The sequence below is a fragment of the Solanum verrucosum genome, unplaced genomic scaffold (assembly GCF_900185275.1).
Source record: "Solanum verrucosum unplaced genomic scaffold, falcon-dt-bn FXZP01000270.1, whole genome shotgun sequence".
Taxonomy (NCBI): domain Eukaryota; kingdom Viridiplantae; phylum Streptophyta; class Magnoliopsida; order Solanales; family Solanaceae; genus Solanum; species Solanum verrucosum.
In genome coordinates this window covers 281,964-298,283 of record NW_026020035.1, presented here as the reverse complement: position 1 = coordinate 298,283, position 16,320 = coordinate 281,964, and the positions used below count along the sequence as shown (strand labels likewise).

Here is a 16,320-nt window from a genome sequence, read left to right as displayed (position 1 = left end):
CCCCCCCCCATCAAACAAAAAAATAAGAATTATTTTTTAAATGTTTCAAATTTTAAGCTTTTTTACCTCACCCAACCCCCTACCCCCCCTCCCCCCCAAAAAAAATTGCTTTTGAAAAAATTTCAAATTTAATTGTTAAATTTTTTTTATGCCACTCCCCCGCCATCCCTACCAAATTTTTTTTAAAAGACATTATTTTTAAAAAGTATTTCAAATTTTAAAAAAAAAATCATTTTTAAGCCACCCTACATCCTACCCCCCCCCCACACACTACCCCCACCCAAGCCACACCCGTCAATTTAAAAAAAAAAAACTGTTTTTGAAAAATATTTCAAATTTAAATTTTTTTCATTTTTACACCCCCCCCCCCCCCCCCACTATCCGGCCATTCCCGTCAAAAAAAAATTGGGAAATATTTTAAATTTTTAAAAAATCATATTTTATTTCACCCCTACCCTTACCCCACCGACCCAGGCCATTCCCGTAAAAAAAATTAAGAAAAAATTATTTTTAGAAAATATTTCAAATGCTACCTCCATCCCTATAAAGAGTGTATTTTAGTCCCAAGCCAACAAAAAAAAAAAGATATTTTCTGAAAAATATTTTTCATTCACCAATCAAACATTAAAACATATTTTCTAGAAAATATTTTCTACTCTCCAACCAAACATGAGAAAATAAGTAAGAAATTGTCACACCCTTAACAAGAAAGGGGCAGACATCAAGGATATACACAAGCACCTGCTAAATATCTTACTAATCTCATGCCAAAGTTGAAGATTCATAAGCTGCGGAACCTATATGAAGACACATACTAAAACATAGATAACAAAAGGGCCCATTGGACTACTTTACAACGGAAACAAGACTAAGTCTACGAAGCCTCTAAAGAGTATGCCTCTGAGAATCTGATACCTAGTCGGGACAGGGCGCCGACATGCCCATTCTGATATATGTATATATGTAGCAAAATATAGGCTCTAAATATCTGATAGCTCCAAGTAGAGGTGGAGCTTACCAACTGCTAAACTGGAAGTCTCTAGTCTAATGAAAATGCTTGTTGTCCTGAGTACCTGAGCGTGTAGTGATAAAAATGAAACGCCAAAATAATAGGGACGTCAGTACATACAAAACATGTACTGGTATGTAAAGCAAACTGAATAACAAGTAGACATCAATATCATGATAGGTAAATCTGAGCATGTGTATGCAGGAGACATAATTCGTAACTGGAATGGTGACCAACCTCAAGGGTCCTCATCAAACGTTTCATGGCTTAGTCATTTATATATATATATATATATAATCCCTTTAATTTGCCTAAAGCGAAATATTACTTCTTTTCTCTTTGTAAAGCTAACTATCAGGGAATCACATGATGGCCTACTGACGGCGATTAGTGAACCCTGTATGGCATCTGTAGCCCACTGTCACGACCACGCGTGAAATCTCACAGTCTCGTAACGAGGTCTATCAAGGTACTCCCCCCAGGGCTCCTGTATGGTCTGCCCGCAAAGCTATATCAGTCAGGTGAATCCACGATGGGAAATTCCAGCTGAATATATCTAAATTATGTGCACAGAGTTGCATCGCACGTAGTAGCCCTAAATATACCCACCATACGTTGCAGAGTAGTATATAGTCTCAACTGCTTGCAATTGTTTATAATAATTAATTCATTAATCACATAGCTCGTGATACAATTCGTTATTACATTCTTTATCTTCAAATTATATATCTTGTGACTTATGCACTTACGAACAGTCTGTGGCTGGTTGCTTTCTTTAAATTTATGCAACATGTACACCGCTAACTTCTAAGAGTTCCAACTATAGACAAATGTAGTTGTGTGAAACATATTGCTTCCTTGAAGAGTATTATAACTCTATAGGTTTAGGACTCAACATGAGAGGGTTTATAAAATAGGATAACTTTCTTTCAAGTATCATAAAATCTATAGTGACATTTATCGGAAGAACATGCGAGTTTAGGTCGTGCCTTAAGGGCAAAAGAGGTTTTAGCTTTACGTACCTTAATTCGAGACTTACTATCTTACGTCATCAAACTCCTTTGCTGACAACTTTATCTATAACATAAAATGATAAAAGGATAGTATAAGAAACTAATCAAGAGTCACAACAATGCCAAAAGCACAATAATGGTTCGCGAGCGACAATCTCAACAATTACCATAGATGAGTGGTGTATTACCACACCCTTCTCTTTCTCTACTTTCCAAGTAGGCTTATGAATTATTTACATGTTCTGTATTACTCCTCATCCTTTAACCATAAAGAACCAGCCCCCTTAATCATCCACACTTAACATAAAAGTAAAACTCATGGCCTCCGATCACCATCCCACCGGTTCCTTGTTAACGATGTCAAATTCCTTTATAAGCTCATAGTTTAAGTTGGTAGAGAATTAATGCCATAAATTTAAATAATAGGAGCTCATATAATCAACTACAACATATTCTTAGTGACTTAGGAATTTCATCAAACACTTGGTGAGCGACAAAGTTTCAAGAACTATAATAGTCGCGTTCTCTATACCTCGCCTTCCGTTTTAATGTAACCAGATTACTTCCCCAATACAATACCATTGACCCCTCATTTGGTCAAAACAACAGCCCACACAACCTTCTACAAACTCCCTCCTCACCAAAACATCAAATACAATGAGTAAAACATGGACTCACGGCTTCTTATCACCGTCCCGTGAGTCCTACCCGCAAATTATACTTAAAGCATCCTTGGAATACTATTTATGAAGATAGAAGAGGATTCATACCTATATATCAAAGAAAAGAAGCCCCTGCCCTTCTTTATTCTCCAAGAACAATACTTTTTCCTTCAAGAAAATATTTAGCTAAGTATATCTATAGGTCTATGGAGTGGAAGACACTTGATTCTTGAAGAAACCAACTTACCTTAAGCTTTGGTGGATTGAAGATGAGAAAAACTTGAAGAAATAACTTGAAACCAGTCCTTACACGTTCTTGAGTATATGAGAAAGTATATCCCTAATTTCTAATAAAAAAACAACAAGTTTGGCCGACTTTCTCTAAAGTGTCGCATGTCCCGCAGTGATTGAGCAGTGCACGCGTCTGTCGTAGAATGAACATAACTTTTTACTCCGATATCGTTTTAACAAGCGATTTATTTTGCTGGAAACTAGACTCAAATACCTTCAATTGGATAGGTTGTTGGCCCTCTAACTCATTATATATTAGGAGATATGCTCGTTCAAAATCAGATGAGAAATGAGATCATTTGTAGTATTCCTCCACGATGAACCTTTAAACTTTAATCTTTTCTTTAATGATCTCTTTGACCTAAAACTTTTGTTTAACCCTTCAAATGACTAAATATAAGGGTTACATGGTATGCCTAACCATTTTCAATGATATACCTCCCCCAATATCACATCTATGCATTGGTGTTTACGAGTCGCAAATATATTTTAAATTACGAGATATTACAGTGCACATGTTTTCCAAGAAAATATTTTTCATGAAAAACATTTTCCTTCATACCAAACACTCCCTTAAGTGTTCAACTTTCTTTTTTGTGATTTTCTGTTCTAAACTGCGCCTTAATTAGTCCCTTGGAACCCGTGCCCCATATCCCCTCTAGTCCTAAAACACTTAGATAAACCTATGGGAGAAGTCTAGATTAGGAAAAAACGAATGTAATACTCAACAAAACCAGATGAGTTGTTATAAGGGTAATGTTTTTTCCCTTGAATTTTCGGTTGGAAATTTCTTACGACGAGCCAAACTCTGATGGGTCATTCATCGGAAAATATCTTTTTTCTTGATAGTTCACCAGCATTCTTATTTCAAGACATAAAATAGGAGGGAAATTTAATCCTAAGTTATACAATATTATTATGATGAATATATAGAAATGTACCAACCAAAAATTAAGCCACCAGTAATTGTTACAGCCATGTGGCATAGGCATTAACAGGATAATGTCAACCTTAAAGAGTTAAAGTTATAGGTTAACCTTATACCTCAACTTGGCTCATATTCTATAATTATATTAGTGAATATATATATATAAGTCAATAAGCAAAACTGATTATAATTGAGGACTCATAAAACTCATGGGACCGCCTCTAGGTATCACTACAACAAAAACAATTTTTAGCGGCAATAAATAGACACATTAATAAAGAGTGCTAAAGTATCTACTGGTATTAGTTAAGTGTCATTAGATTCAATGTGCTAAAGGCTTTAGGGACATACAAAGAGTGTTAATTGCCGCTAAAAATACATATTTAACGGTAATTGAGCTATTTCTGTTAATTAATTGTCGCTAAATATCATTTTTATGTAGTGTATAGAGATAAGATGTAACAATGATTGGCCTTTTGTGATGAGTATATAAAATAGTATGCTCCTTTGAGTATAGGGAGAAAGTATATGTATACCTACAATTAAATATGAAACCGACTAACATAAATAATAAAAAAGGAAAAAGAGAAAACACAAACACATATAAACACACACATGGTTGTGTCTGGGTCCGAATTAAAGATTGACACTTGGCCACCCAAAAGCATTGAGGTGCATATTCTTTTCTGTTCTTCTTATATATATATAAGTGTGGGTATTTCTTAGAGAAAAAGCTGAGAGTAGAAGTTAATTCCCTAGCTCTTTCAATTCACAAAATATTCCGTCTCCTTTCCTACTTTAGAAACATTTTCAATTATATATTTGTCTCAATGGAGAGTGAAGGAGGGAACTGTAGCAAAAGCATAAAACAAAATGAATCGGTATTGAAGGAAGATCCGAAATCAGCCTACCTATTGATATTTCTACAAAAGTATTACCGATCTGGTTTTCTCAAAAAGGTATTATTAGACTTATTATTTTTTTGTTTTTAGATTAAAATAGTATTCCGTCAAAATGTTATGTTAATTGAAGAAATGAATGATGAATAAATTTGTAGGTGATAGCAGAAATAATAGCTACGTACCTATTAGTGTTTGTGACATGTGGTGCATCAGCTCTTAGTGGGAGCGATGAACACAAAGTGTCAAAGCTTGGGGCGTCCGTAGCTGGTGGACTCATTGTAACTGTCATGATATATGCTGTTGGACATATATCTGGTGCCCATATGAACCCTGCTGTTACCTTTGCTTTTGCCGCCGTTAGACATTTCCCATGGACACAGGTACGCATGCACGCTACGCCTTCTTATTAGTAATAAACTGTTCCTTTAACTTGCCTATTTCATACCCTTTACCCCTCTACCTCCCCACCACCATCTCATCATAAAAATATGTTTATATATATCCACCTGGGATTTTTTTATATTTTTTTAAAAAGGCTCTTATTTACCCCTTATATTCTAAAGAAGAAAGATATATTTACGCTTACCATTCAACTTTAGGCATATATTTGCTTTTGGGTTGTTAAATTTCATTACCGCACTTTTATCATCTATGTGGCGCGCATACATCGCCATAATTAAAAAAAATACTCTATTTAATATTCTACTCAAACTAATCATTAAAATCCGACCCACCAAAGTATAAAAACCCATTAAATCTAACTCTTATATCTTTCACCTTGTTGGGTTTGAAAGTAGTCGGGGTATCATGTCGAAGAATACAATTGCAAATTATATTGGTGATAAATTAGATGACTAAGAAAAACTATATATTATGGATGCTCTTGTGCAGACTCAAGAAGTCTTTTCTATTTTCCAAAGATTTTGTCTGAACTGAAAAAGTATGATGTCAAACTATAGTCAATAAATCTAAATAAGATATAATAAAGATTATATAGTTTAAACTTAATTATTCTACCAAAACTTTTTATTTTATTTCACTAAAAATAAAAGAACTCTAACCAATATTTTTTAAATAGATTAGGCCCGAAAAGAAAAAAAATAGTTCAATTAAATTGTGATTGCTTCAAAATAAGAAATAAAAAATTTACATCATGGCAATTCCATTATTTTGATTAATTTTATGTGACGAAAAATAAGATGAGATTAAAATTACACTGTCAATTTATTTTTAGAAATACACATTCAAAACAAATATTCATGATATCTAAAGATGAAATACAAAGATGGTACTTCATTATTTTTAACAAAAAGTAATTTTATTTTTGGCTAAAATGATAGTGTTAGAATCGAATAATTTTCTCTTTCAAATTGGCCTGAAAAAATGTACATTTTTTTGAATAAATTGTTAGGAGCTGATTTTTAGTTTGGTTTTTTTTCATTCCTACATACCTGAAAGAGGGCGTATTCACTCTCATTGTCACATTAACGTGCAAGGGTAAAAATTGTCGAATAACCAAATTTCAAAATGTAATTACGAGCCCGTTTGAATTGGCTTTAAAATATAACATTTAAAAAGTAATTTTTTAAAGTGTTGAAAGTTATTTTAAAAATAAGTAGTTATATGTTTGGATAAAAGTGTTGCAGTTGAAAAAACATTGTTGATGTTTTTGGCAAATAAGTGTTGTTAAACACTTTTTTATTAAAATGTCTGAAATATCCTTAAAACTGTTAACATAATAAAAAGTTGATTAATCTAAGGATCTTATTTCTAAGAAAAATTAAATCAAAATTAATTTATATTTTAATTCAATTTCAATAACTTAATATTTAAGTTAATTTTAAATGTGCAACTTATTTTAAATTTCAAAAATATATAATTTGAATAGATCACATGAAAGAATTTGGGAATTGTTTAAAAGAATTAAGGGTAAAAAAGTAATCTACTTGGTCAAAGTAGATGACTTTTGAGTTAAAAAAAAGTAGGGATCACCCTACTTTTAACTTTTGACTTATTTTAAGTTGTTCTTATAATTGTCAAACTCTCTTACAAGTCAAACACTGACTTTTAAGTCAGTTTGACCAACTTAAAAACTCATTCAAACGGGCACTAAAACTATTATTACTAGTAATATTTTAAGAAGACTTGAATAAAACACATCAATTTTAGGATTGTCTTTAGACCAAACAAAACACATCAAATTGGTGCTCGGAGGAAAGCAAATAACACTATTAGAGAAATTTTGAGAAATGTGCGCATAAAATACCTAAAAAAAATTATCTAGACACATTTATTCAAGTACATTACAATTTGGACATAACTTCAACCTGCATGACAACACTTTTCTCTTTTCTTAAACATAGTACTTCTACTAGTATATTTTTATATTTAAAAATAATTTTACTATGAACTTTCTAGTCATAGTTATATAACCACAAATATCATGACATTGATATTGTTCAAACATAGAGGCTGAAAAGTTTTCAATTTTATGCTAAATAAAATAACACTAGATGAAAAGGCATATAGGAAAAAATAAAAGGGACAGAAATCATTAATATGGCTAAAATGGCTTGCATGTTGAATTTTATAAGTCTTTTCCTTACTTCTCTTAACTTAAAAGACAAATTCAAGATTGAAATTTAATTGTGTTTCCAAAAACAAGGTACAAATTGTGTAGTAGTTAAGTATGTATTATCTCTCAATATAATAGAGGAATAAAAGATGTGCGGCATGAAATTAGCAATACTGGGCTATAGTTTGTCCAGCAGATGAGCTGATACACATGCACCTGCTGATTTTGATAGGCACATGACAATTATGAAAGTCATAATTCTTTCTATAAGAATAAAGAATAATAATAACAATAATTTTTCATTATATCTCCCATAATTAATGTCATAAATTCATTCAATTGCGGGTTGTTGCTCCGTCATATTCACTATATATATACATACTACTAGTTGCAAAAACTAATTCATTCAATTTTTGTTCCGTCGTATTAAGTATATATATATATATATATACTAGTGGTGAAAACTAATTCATTCAATTGCTGGTTGTTGGTCCATCATATTCTAAATATCAAACTATGATTTTTAAATCTATAAATCAAATCAAATTAATAAAATTTGGATTTTTCAATCTTGGATATTTTTTATACAAACATATAACTAACTTGTGTTCCAAATATTTCTTTAGTTCCACTGAAATACTGAAATATAACTATCTAAGGCGTTTCTTAAGAAAATAACACAAATATGAGATGAGTGATGACACTAAAATATTAAAGTAATAATTAGGTCACATAAAATAAATATTACAAATTAATAAGTCATAATGAAAATGAACGTAATTCAAAAGTACTAAATAATCATGCTAAAATAAGTCTGACAAGTATTAATTACATGACTAAATAATAAAGAAAAGTTAAAATTAGATTATGTATTTTAACCGATTAAAACAATGTAAACTAAAGAACAAATATTCGACATTATTGTCATTCTTAGTGGTCAGTTGATTTTTAAAAAAAAATATTAGTATTGATTTGATTTTGATTTGAGCTCCATTAGAGTTACTAACATTTATGAACTATAACATTTATTGGACCATCCAAAATTCTAAGTTTCAAACTTAAAATAATATGTTTAAAGATAAAAGCTATGAAAAAGTATAAGAAATATTTAGAAATTATATCAAAGAAATTTTTTTTTTTGTATGAAATAAACCATAACCTACCTCTACTGAAGAGTCAATGTCAAGTATAATTATGTGGTGTAAATAGGTACATTTTTCAGGCCAATTTGAAAGAAAAATTCACAATATCACTTAATGACTATAAATCACTATTAAGAGTCTATCTATCACATAGAATAAACAATATTTTACCTCTACCGAAGAGTTGATGTCAAGTAAGCTAATTCACCTATGTGTTTCCTTTCTTCAATGCCTCAGATGATTTCCAATGTATCAATTATGCAAAATTTATAAGTAAACGAGTTTATAGACACTCATATTACTATATGTCTAGTCTAGATCCAATTACTCTCCCAAATCTATAATCAATTTCCTAATGTTCAAGCCTAAGGTTAAGTCCCAATACCTCCAATTAACATAACTTTAATGGAATTCATATAATATAATATACCTAATATTTAATTACCTATCTCAATATACCATAATTTACTTTATAACATGATAATTAAAAACGAATACTAATAAAAAAATAAAAGCCAACTGGTTACGAACCATTGGCGAACCATGTTAACTTTTAACATTGCACCATAACCAACAGCCTACCCAATTGCACCTTAATTTAGTGTTTAATTCTCATTTTTCTTTAACCCATCATCATCACCCAATTACTAACTTCCACGCCTAACACCACAACCTTAGCACTTTTCTATGACCCTTTAAGCTTCCACCTTCAACAATATATAAAATAATGGATACTACCTATTTAACAATTCCAACATACTAAAGTAAATGAATTCGTGAAATATCTACCTGATGCACAATCGTTTCAATTTGGTTTTCGTTCCACGCCGCTTTCTGTTCTTTTCCTCTTCCCCTCTTTTCTTTTCTAAATAAAATAATTGTGTATTAAAATTGCTAAATTATATTATTTTATTTTAATAAACATATGCCAAGTGATATAAGTTATTACATAAAGAAAAATTTACTTGGATAAGTACCTTTTAATAAATAATTATTGATTTTAGCGATACTTTTTATTTATTAACATTTATAGCAATACTATGTTAAATCTGTAATATGTATTAAAAATGAATTAAATATGCAATATATATGTATTATAACTGTTTTTTAAAATATATTATGCTTGTTTGGTAAGAAATTGACACATTGTATTGTAAGTGTATTAAAATATGTGATAAATATATTATCCATCAATAAAACTTGTATTATATATGAATAATAAAGTGTTCTTTGTAATATGTATTAAAACTGTATTAAAACTAAATTAAAAGTGATCAAGTGAAAAAAAAATGTTATTACTATAAATGGTAAATATTTTTTTAATATAGTTTATTTATGTAAGTTTCCCCCATAATAAATTATCAACTTAGCCCATTAACCACTAATTAAATCAATTATTTAAATTACCCCATTAATTATATAACTATAATTAACCAATAGTCCAAAATAATCATTTAAAATTTAATGGAAGAGTCAAAATAGTTCTAGTACTCAAAATGACCTAACAGATTGTTACAAAAAAATATAATAAATATAATTATAATAATAAAAGAATTTGAAAAGTTAATATAGTGATATTGAAAGTGTTGTGTTAAATTTGATAAGTTGATACTATGATTTTGAAAAGATGTTAGACTTCTTGTTGTGCTTGAAATTTGTAAAAGATATACCAGAAAGTAAATTTTATATAAACATAAAATAATAGATTGTGCATAATGTAGGAAGTTTGACCATTGAGAGGCTTCAGAATATTTAATAATAAGAGAATAAAAATAATGAAAGGAAAATGAATGAAGTATATATAAGGATAATAATGTCATGTTATTCGTCAGGATATAAACAAGACAACATAATAGGTAGCAACATAAGAAATGATAAACTACAATTAGCTAAATATTATTCTATTTTCAATTGTTTCGATCATTCCTATATTAAATAAGATAAAAAAAAAAGTTATTATATTTTCCACTAAATATTTCTTTTAAAAAATTTAACATATGAAATATAAAATATAGCTTTAAGAAAAAGTGGGGCTCCAAATTTAAGACCCCAAATATTATCTTAATGGCCTTATAATCGAGTCATCCCTGATTAGATATTTTTAAAATTGAACCTACCTTATATTAGGAAGAACAACACAACAAATCATGGCACATACAACTAGATTAATGTAACGCTTTAAGTCATAAGCATCCACTTAAAAAATTTCATAAAATTTATTTATTTATTTATTTGAACTAAATTATGTTTCTATTAGCTAGGCACTTAAATTGTAGAAAACTTATAGATATTAGACAATTTGTAATGACATAACAAAATGTATAAAATAGATTCAAAATATTATTTGTCACGATCCAAAACTAGTCATGAATGGCACCCACACTTAGACTCCTAGGTGGGCGAACCAACAAATTCAACCCCAACTTACGAAATACAAGCATAAAACGGAAGCTCAAATCTTATTATATATCGTTTCCCAAAACCTGAAAATCATCACATTAAGGACATCTAATCTCCAAATACTAAGTCTAAGAGTATCAAAGACACCAAAATAAATAAATAAAATAGTTTATGCCCGAAAACTAAGGACATCATGCCATAACCGAGAGAATCGAACACAATCTAAAATGAATAGCTCACCCTGGAACCTGATGTGCTGGAGACTGACTAGAGTTGAGGGCGAGTCGAAGTCACTAGTACACTCACTGCACTCCACAAAAGGAAAACGAAGAAAATACAAGTAGGGGGTCAAACAGGGCCACATGTACTGAGTAGGTATCATCGGCCGACTCAAAATAGAAATCAATATGTATAAAGTAATAACATGAAGTCAACTATAGCACTTAGCAGGGACAAGCAACAACCAACATGAATAAGTGACAACAACACTGAAACAAGTACGAATCAGTCCACAATATCGAGAACACACATGAGGACTCATGCCTCCTCACCACTCTCTTTTGGGAATTAGGTTCTTTGAGATTGAGTATATTAAGTTACTTTAATATATGTTCCTTTAATGTTACCATGCCTGAACGTAAGACCCGATCCATATCGTGTCGGAACGTGACACCCGATCCAAATATATTGTGTCGGCTCGTGGCACCCAATATATCGTGTCAGCTCGTGGCACCCAATCCAAATATATTGTGTCTGTTCGTGGCATACGATCCAATAATATCGTTAATTCATCATTCTATATCATCTCTTTCAACTTCCTTAACAATATTTCATTAAGCCTTATTTATTCAAGGCATCACTTTAATAGAACAAGTTCAAGATTATAGATTTCATGGTCTTGGGAATACAGACCAATCACAAACAACACCTGAATTATCCAAACAACAACAAGCAAGTACATAAAAAAAAATCATAATATGACTCAATGACTATCAATCACTATTAAGAGTCTATCTATCACATAGAATAAACCATAACCTACCTCCACCGAAGAACCAAAGTCAAGCAAGTTATAGCTCCCCAATGCTTTTCCTTTCCTCAATGCCTCAAAATGTTTCCAATCTATCAAGTATGCATTATTCATGAGTAAATAAGTCTATAGACACCCATATCACTATAATCACTTTTCTAAATTTTGATGTCAACTAATATGTCCACTCTCGTATTTCTCAAATTGTAAGCCTAGAATTAAGTCTTAATTTCTCAAATCATAGTAACTTTAATGAAACTCATATAATACAATATCATAATATTTAATTATCTATCTTAATATATCAAAACTTGATTTATTATATAATATCTTTCAATGAAATTTCAACCCAACACACAAGTTTGCTGGTTTCCTTAAAAGCAAGTGAAAATAATTAAATATAGATGGCAAGTTACCCAACTTAACCAAAAAAATCACTTTTTAGTCAAATGATGAAACACGTATACCTTTTGTAAAGGGAAATATGAGAATTGTTTATTTTATTTTATTTTGTGAAAGCTTATACTTATCCAAAAATTCATTACCAATCCAATTGTATAAATCCACGCTATGAGCAATTTTCCCAACTCCAATCTCCTTTCAATCATAAGTAATCAGCCAAATCACCCTTTCCCAACCAATTTACATGAGAATTAAATAGTTTCCCGTATACGAAAATTAAACTTAAAAATAGTTTTACCTGATCAAGACGTGCGGCTGCTCTCGTCGTCTACATGTAAGTCCTTTTCTCAATTTGTTTTTAATTATTTAGGGCAAAAATTGTGAACTAATAAAATATTAAATTTCACTAATTTCTTTCTACACATGGGTCATGTGGTATTAAATAAATTATCTATTTTGTCCATTAGCATCAACTAATAAAAATTAATTATTTTATAAATACCCGCCAACTAAATAAACATAGTTATACAAATAGTTCAAAATTACCATTTAAAATTTACGAAAAAAGTCAAAATAGTTCTAGTACTTAAAATAATATAACGGATCGTTGCATTATTTGGCCAAAAAACTCTTTTTATCTTTGTTCTCTATAATATTTTCTTACCACCACTTCAACTACCGCACATCAAATGTCATCGCCGCTGCCACCACCCTTGTTTCTCCGGCAGTTCACCACCTCGTTTGCCTCCAAATCTAATATACTATTGTTCTTCCTCCTTAGCTTTTAAAATCAAAACTTTACAATAACTTATTTGCCCCAAACAAATAGAGCGACCCATTTTTTATACTTTTGATATCAAAGTGTCTTAACATGTACAAATTTCAAAGAGGAATAAATTCTACTTCAAATTTCTAAATGAATTTTCTGGATAATTTTAAGGGTTGTTTCTGACTTATTCCTGAGTGTCAATTTTTACTACATATACTCTCTCTGTCCACTTTTATTTGTCATATTGCGCTTTTCGAAAGTCAATTTGACTAATTTGCAAAGTTAAATTAACTTTTATTAATTTGATATTTTAAACAAAAATTTAGATACTCAAAAACTACACGAAGAGTACTATAAATTGTAATTTTTCGCATATCAATATGATGAAAAAATATATTTAAAATGTTAGTCAAAATTTTTATAGTTTAACTTTAAAAGAGGAAGTTATAACAATTAAAAGTGGACGGAGGTAGTAATAATTATTCCCGTATAGGTTTTGTTCATGACGTAATCTCTTTCTCCCTTCCATAAAAAGGTTTGGGCTTTTCAATTTTCTTTTCCCCGTCACATCAAAAATTCGAATTTCGTTTCTTTTCCATTGCTTTTCGAAACCAAACAACATAATTTTTCATCCAAAGTAATATTTTCTTTATCCTAATTTACGTGGTACAATAAAATTTTTATTGTAAATTCAGATATATAATCTTTAGTTAAGTTTTTTTAAAATTATATAGAAATTACTATAAGTTATAATAATTAATAACAACAATTAAAATATTTTAAAAAATAAATTAATTTGTTCTCATAATTGCAATTGTGTTACATTATTTGAGACGGAAAACACTACTAATTAATAATTGAAAGGGATATATGATAAATCCATTAACGGAGTTTGTGAATCATCTAAATTAAGTAAAAGAAAAGGAGAGAAATGCAGAGAACTCTAAAGAGTAAAAACAGTTACATTGATAATACATTGATAACCAACTAATTATACATGAACAACTAGATACTGTATTTTTAGACCATACAGTGTATTATGTTTTATTCCTAACTAACTCTAACTGATTTTATTGACTTATCTAACCATGGTAGCTTGTTAATCTTTCACTCTGCCACTCAAGCTGATGGTTTGAGAGCCCTGACCATGTATAAAATAGTCATGTGCTTTTTTTCAGCCACACCGTTCTGTTGTGGTGTATATACACATATACTTTGATGAAATATGTCAAAACTAACCATAGATTGATAAGCAGTGCTAAAAAGTGAATCACTGCCATTAAATTTGCATTTCAATTCTCAATATAATGGTTTTCTAGAATTACTACACAAAGAAAGAGGTAACAGGTAGATAATTTGGAATGTTGTTTGTAAAGGTGCCAGTGTATGCAGCAGCACAAGTTACAGGAGCAATATCTGCTGCATTCACGTTGCGTGTATTACTTCATCCAGTAATTAAACATGTGGGAACTACAACTCCCTCAGGCTCAGACATTCAAGCTTTAATCATGGAAATTGTCGTCACATTCTCTATGATGTTCATCACCTCTGCAGTTGCCACTGATACCAAAGCTGTAACTATTTTCTCTTTCTTATAAGTTATAACTAATTCACTTTTTTTGGACTAATTTTTAAGTAATTAACTTTTTATGATTATATAACCTTTTACTCGGCTGACATGCACTTCCACACTCAAATCATTTTTTTGAATGTTTAAATATTGTTATTTATAACATGTTTTATATAGTTTTTAAATATGTTAATTTTATTTTAAAAAATATTAAATTTTATAATTAAATTTATAGTCAAAATTTTAAAAAAATTATTCTCAAAAATTAAGAAATTTTAGACACTATTAATAGCTTATGAAAATACTTTTGTTTTTACTAACTTTTTATGAATCTTTAAAATAGAGAAAATGATAAAAAAAAATGTGATTATACAAAATTGAACAAAAAATATACTTCGATAATAGTTTATTCTAAGAAATAGCCCTATTATTACTTAATAGGTTAAAAATATCCTTTTTCTAATTTTATTTTTTTAAAATACATTTTCTTGACAAAAATAATTTTCTTTTTGTTGAACCTGTGTTTAATAGATTGGTGAGCTGGCGGGAATTGCAGTTGGTTCGGCCGTATGTATTACTTCTATCTTGGCGGGGTAAGCCGGTACTGGTCTCAAATCTTGAATATAAAAATACGAGCACCAAACAAATAAATGCATAATTTGAAAAAAATAAAATCTTTTTATAAAAAATTCAAAGTTATTTGAATCAATTTTTATTTTTATATATTTAGTATGATTTAAGTTGTAATAATTGATTATCAATCATTTTACAAAGCTTAGCAATTAATATTGAGCCATTAATATTTACTTAAGAAATTAATTACTTATAATTACTTTATAAACGGACATGATCGTGTAAGATTAATGGTAGAACTTAACCTTTTAATACAATGTTTTTTTTCATTAATCAAGAGCCTTAAAGAAACATAAAAGAATTTTTTAAATATTGTCTTCTTTATCCCAATTTTTGTTATTTAAGAAAGAATGACACTTTTACTTTTAAAAATAGATTAACTTTGATTATTTTTTTCGGAACAAAAATTTTGAAAAATATATTTAATCTCTTATGAAATAATTTATAAACAACACAAACATTTATGAAATTAAACTACAAATTTCAAAACATTTTTTAAAATTTGTTTTTGTGCTCGATTGAAAAGCCTTCATAAAATTGGATAAATGGAGTATGAGAAATCAGTTTCGGTTACATAAATGTTTATATTGAATTTGTTGTAGGCCAGTGTCAGGAGGATCAATGAACCCAGCTAGAACCATTGGACCAGCAATGGCTAGCAATGATTACAGAGCAATATGGGTGTATATCATTGGTCCCGTTTGTGGAACATTACTTGGGGCATGGTCCTATAATTTCATCAAGGTTAATGATAAACCAGTACAAGCAATAGCACCCGGACACTCCTCATTTAAACTTAGAAGAATGAAGAGCAATCACGATGAAGAACAATGTGTAAACAAAGACCCTCTAAATGATTGAACTTCTTCCAATCCCATTTCACCCGTCTGTCTCAAAAACAATTTTGGTTTCTAATTTATTTTCTCATGTTTGATTAGTGACTCAAAATATTTTCCATTGTTTGGATGGTGAATGAGAAACATTTTCCAGAAAA

The 16,320-nt window shown here is 29.9% G+C and overlaps 1 protein-coding gene across 1 annotated transcript; it reads left to right on the top strand.

Moving 5' to 3' along the window:
• Positions 1 to 4,733: 4,733 nt before the first annotated feature.
• LOC125821628 (aquaporin NIP2-1-like) lies at positions 4,734 to 16,320 on the top strand. The gene is made up of 5 exons (XM_049501042.1): positions 4,734 to 4,862; positions 4,961 to 5,185; positions 14,500 to 14,697; positions 15,225 to 15,286; positions 15,929 to 16,320. Exons 1-5 carry the CDS (start codon positions 4,734 to 4,736, stop codon positions 16,185 to 16,187), a joined length of 873 nt encoding a protein of 290 aa, XP_049356999.1. The 3' UTR covers positions 16,188 to 16,320.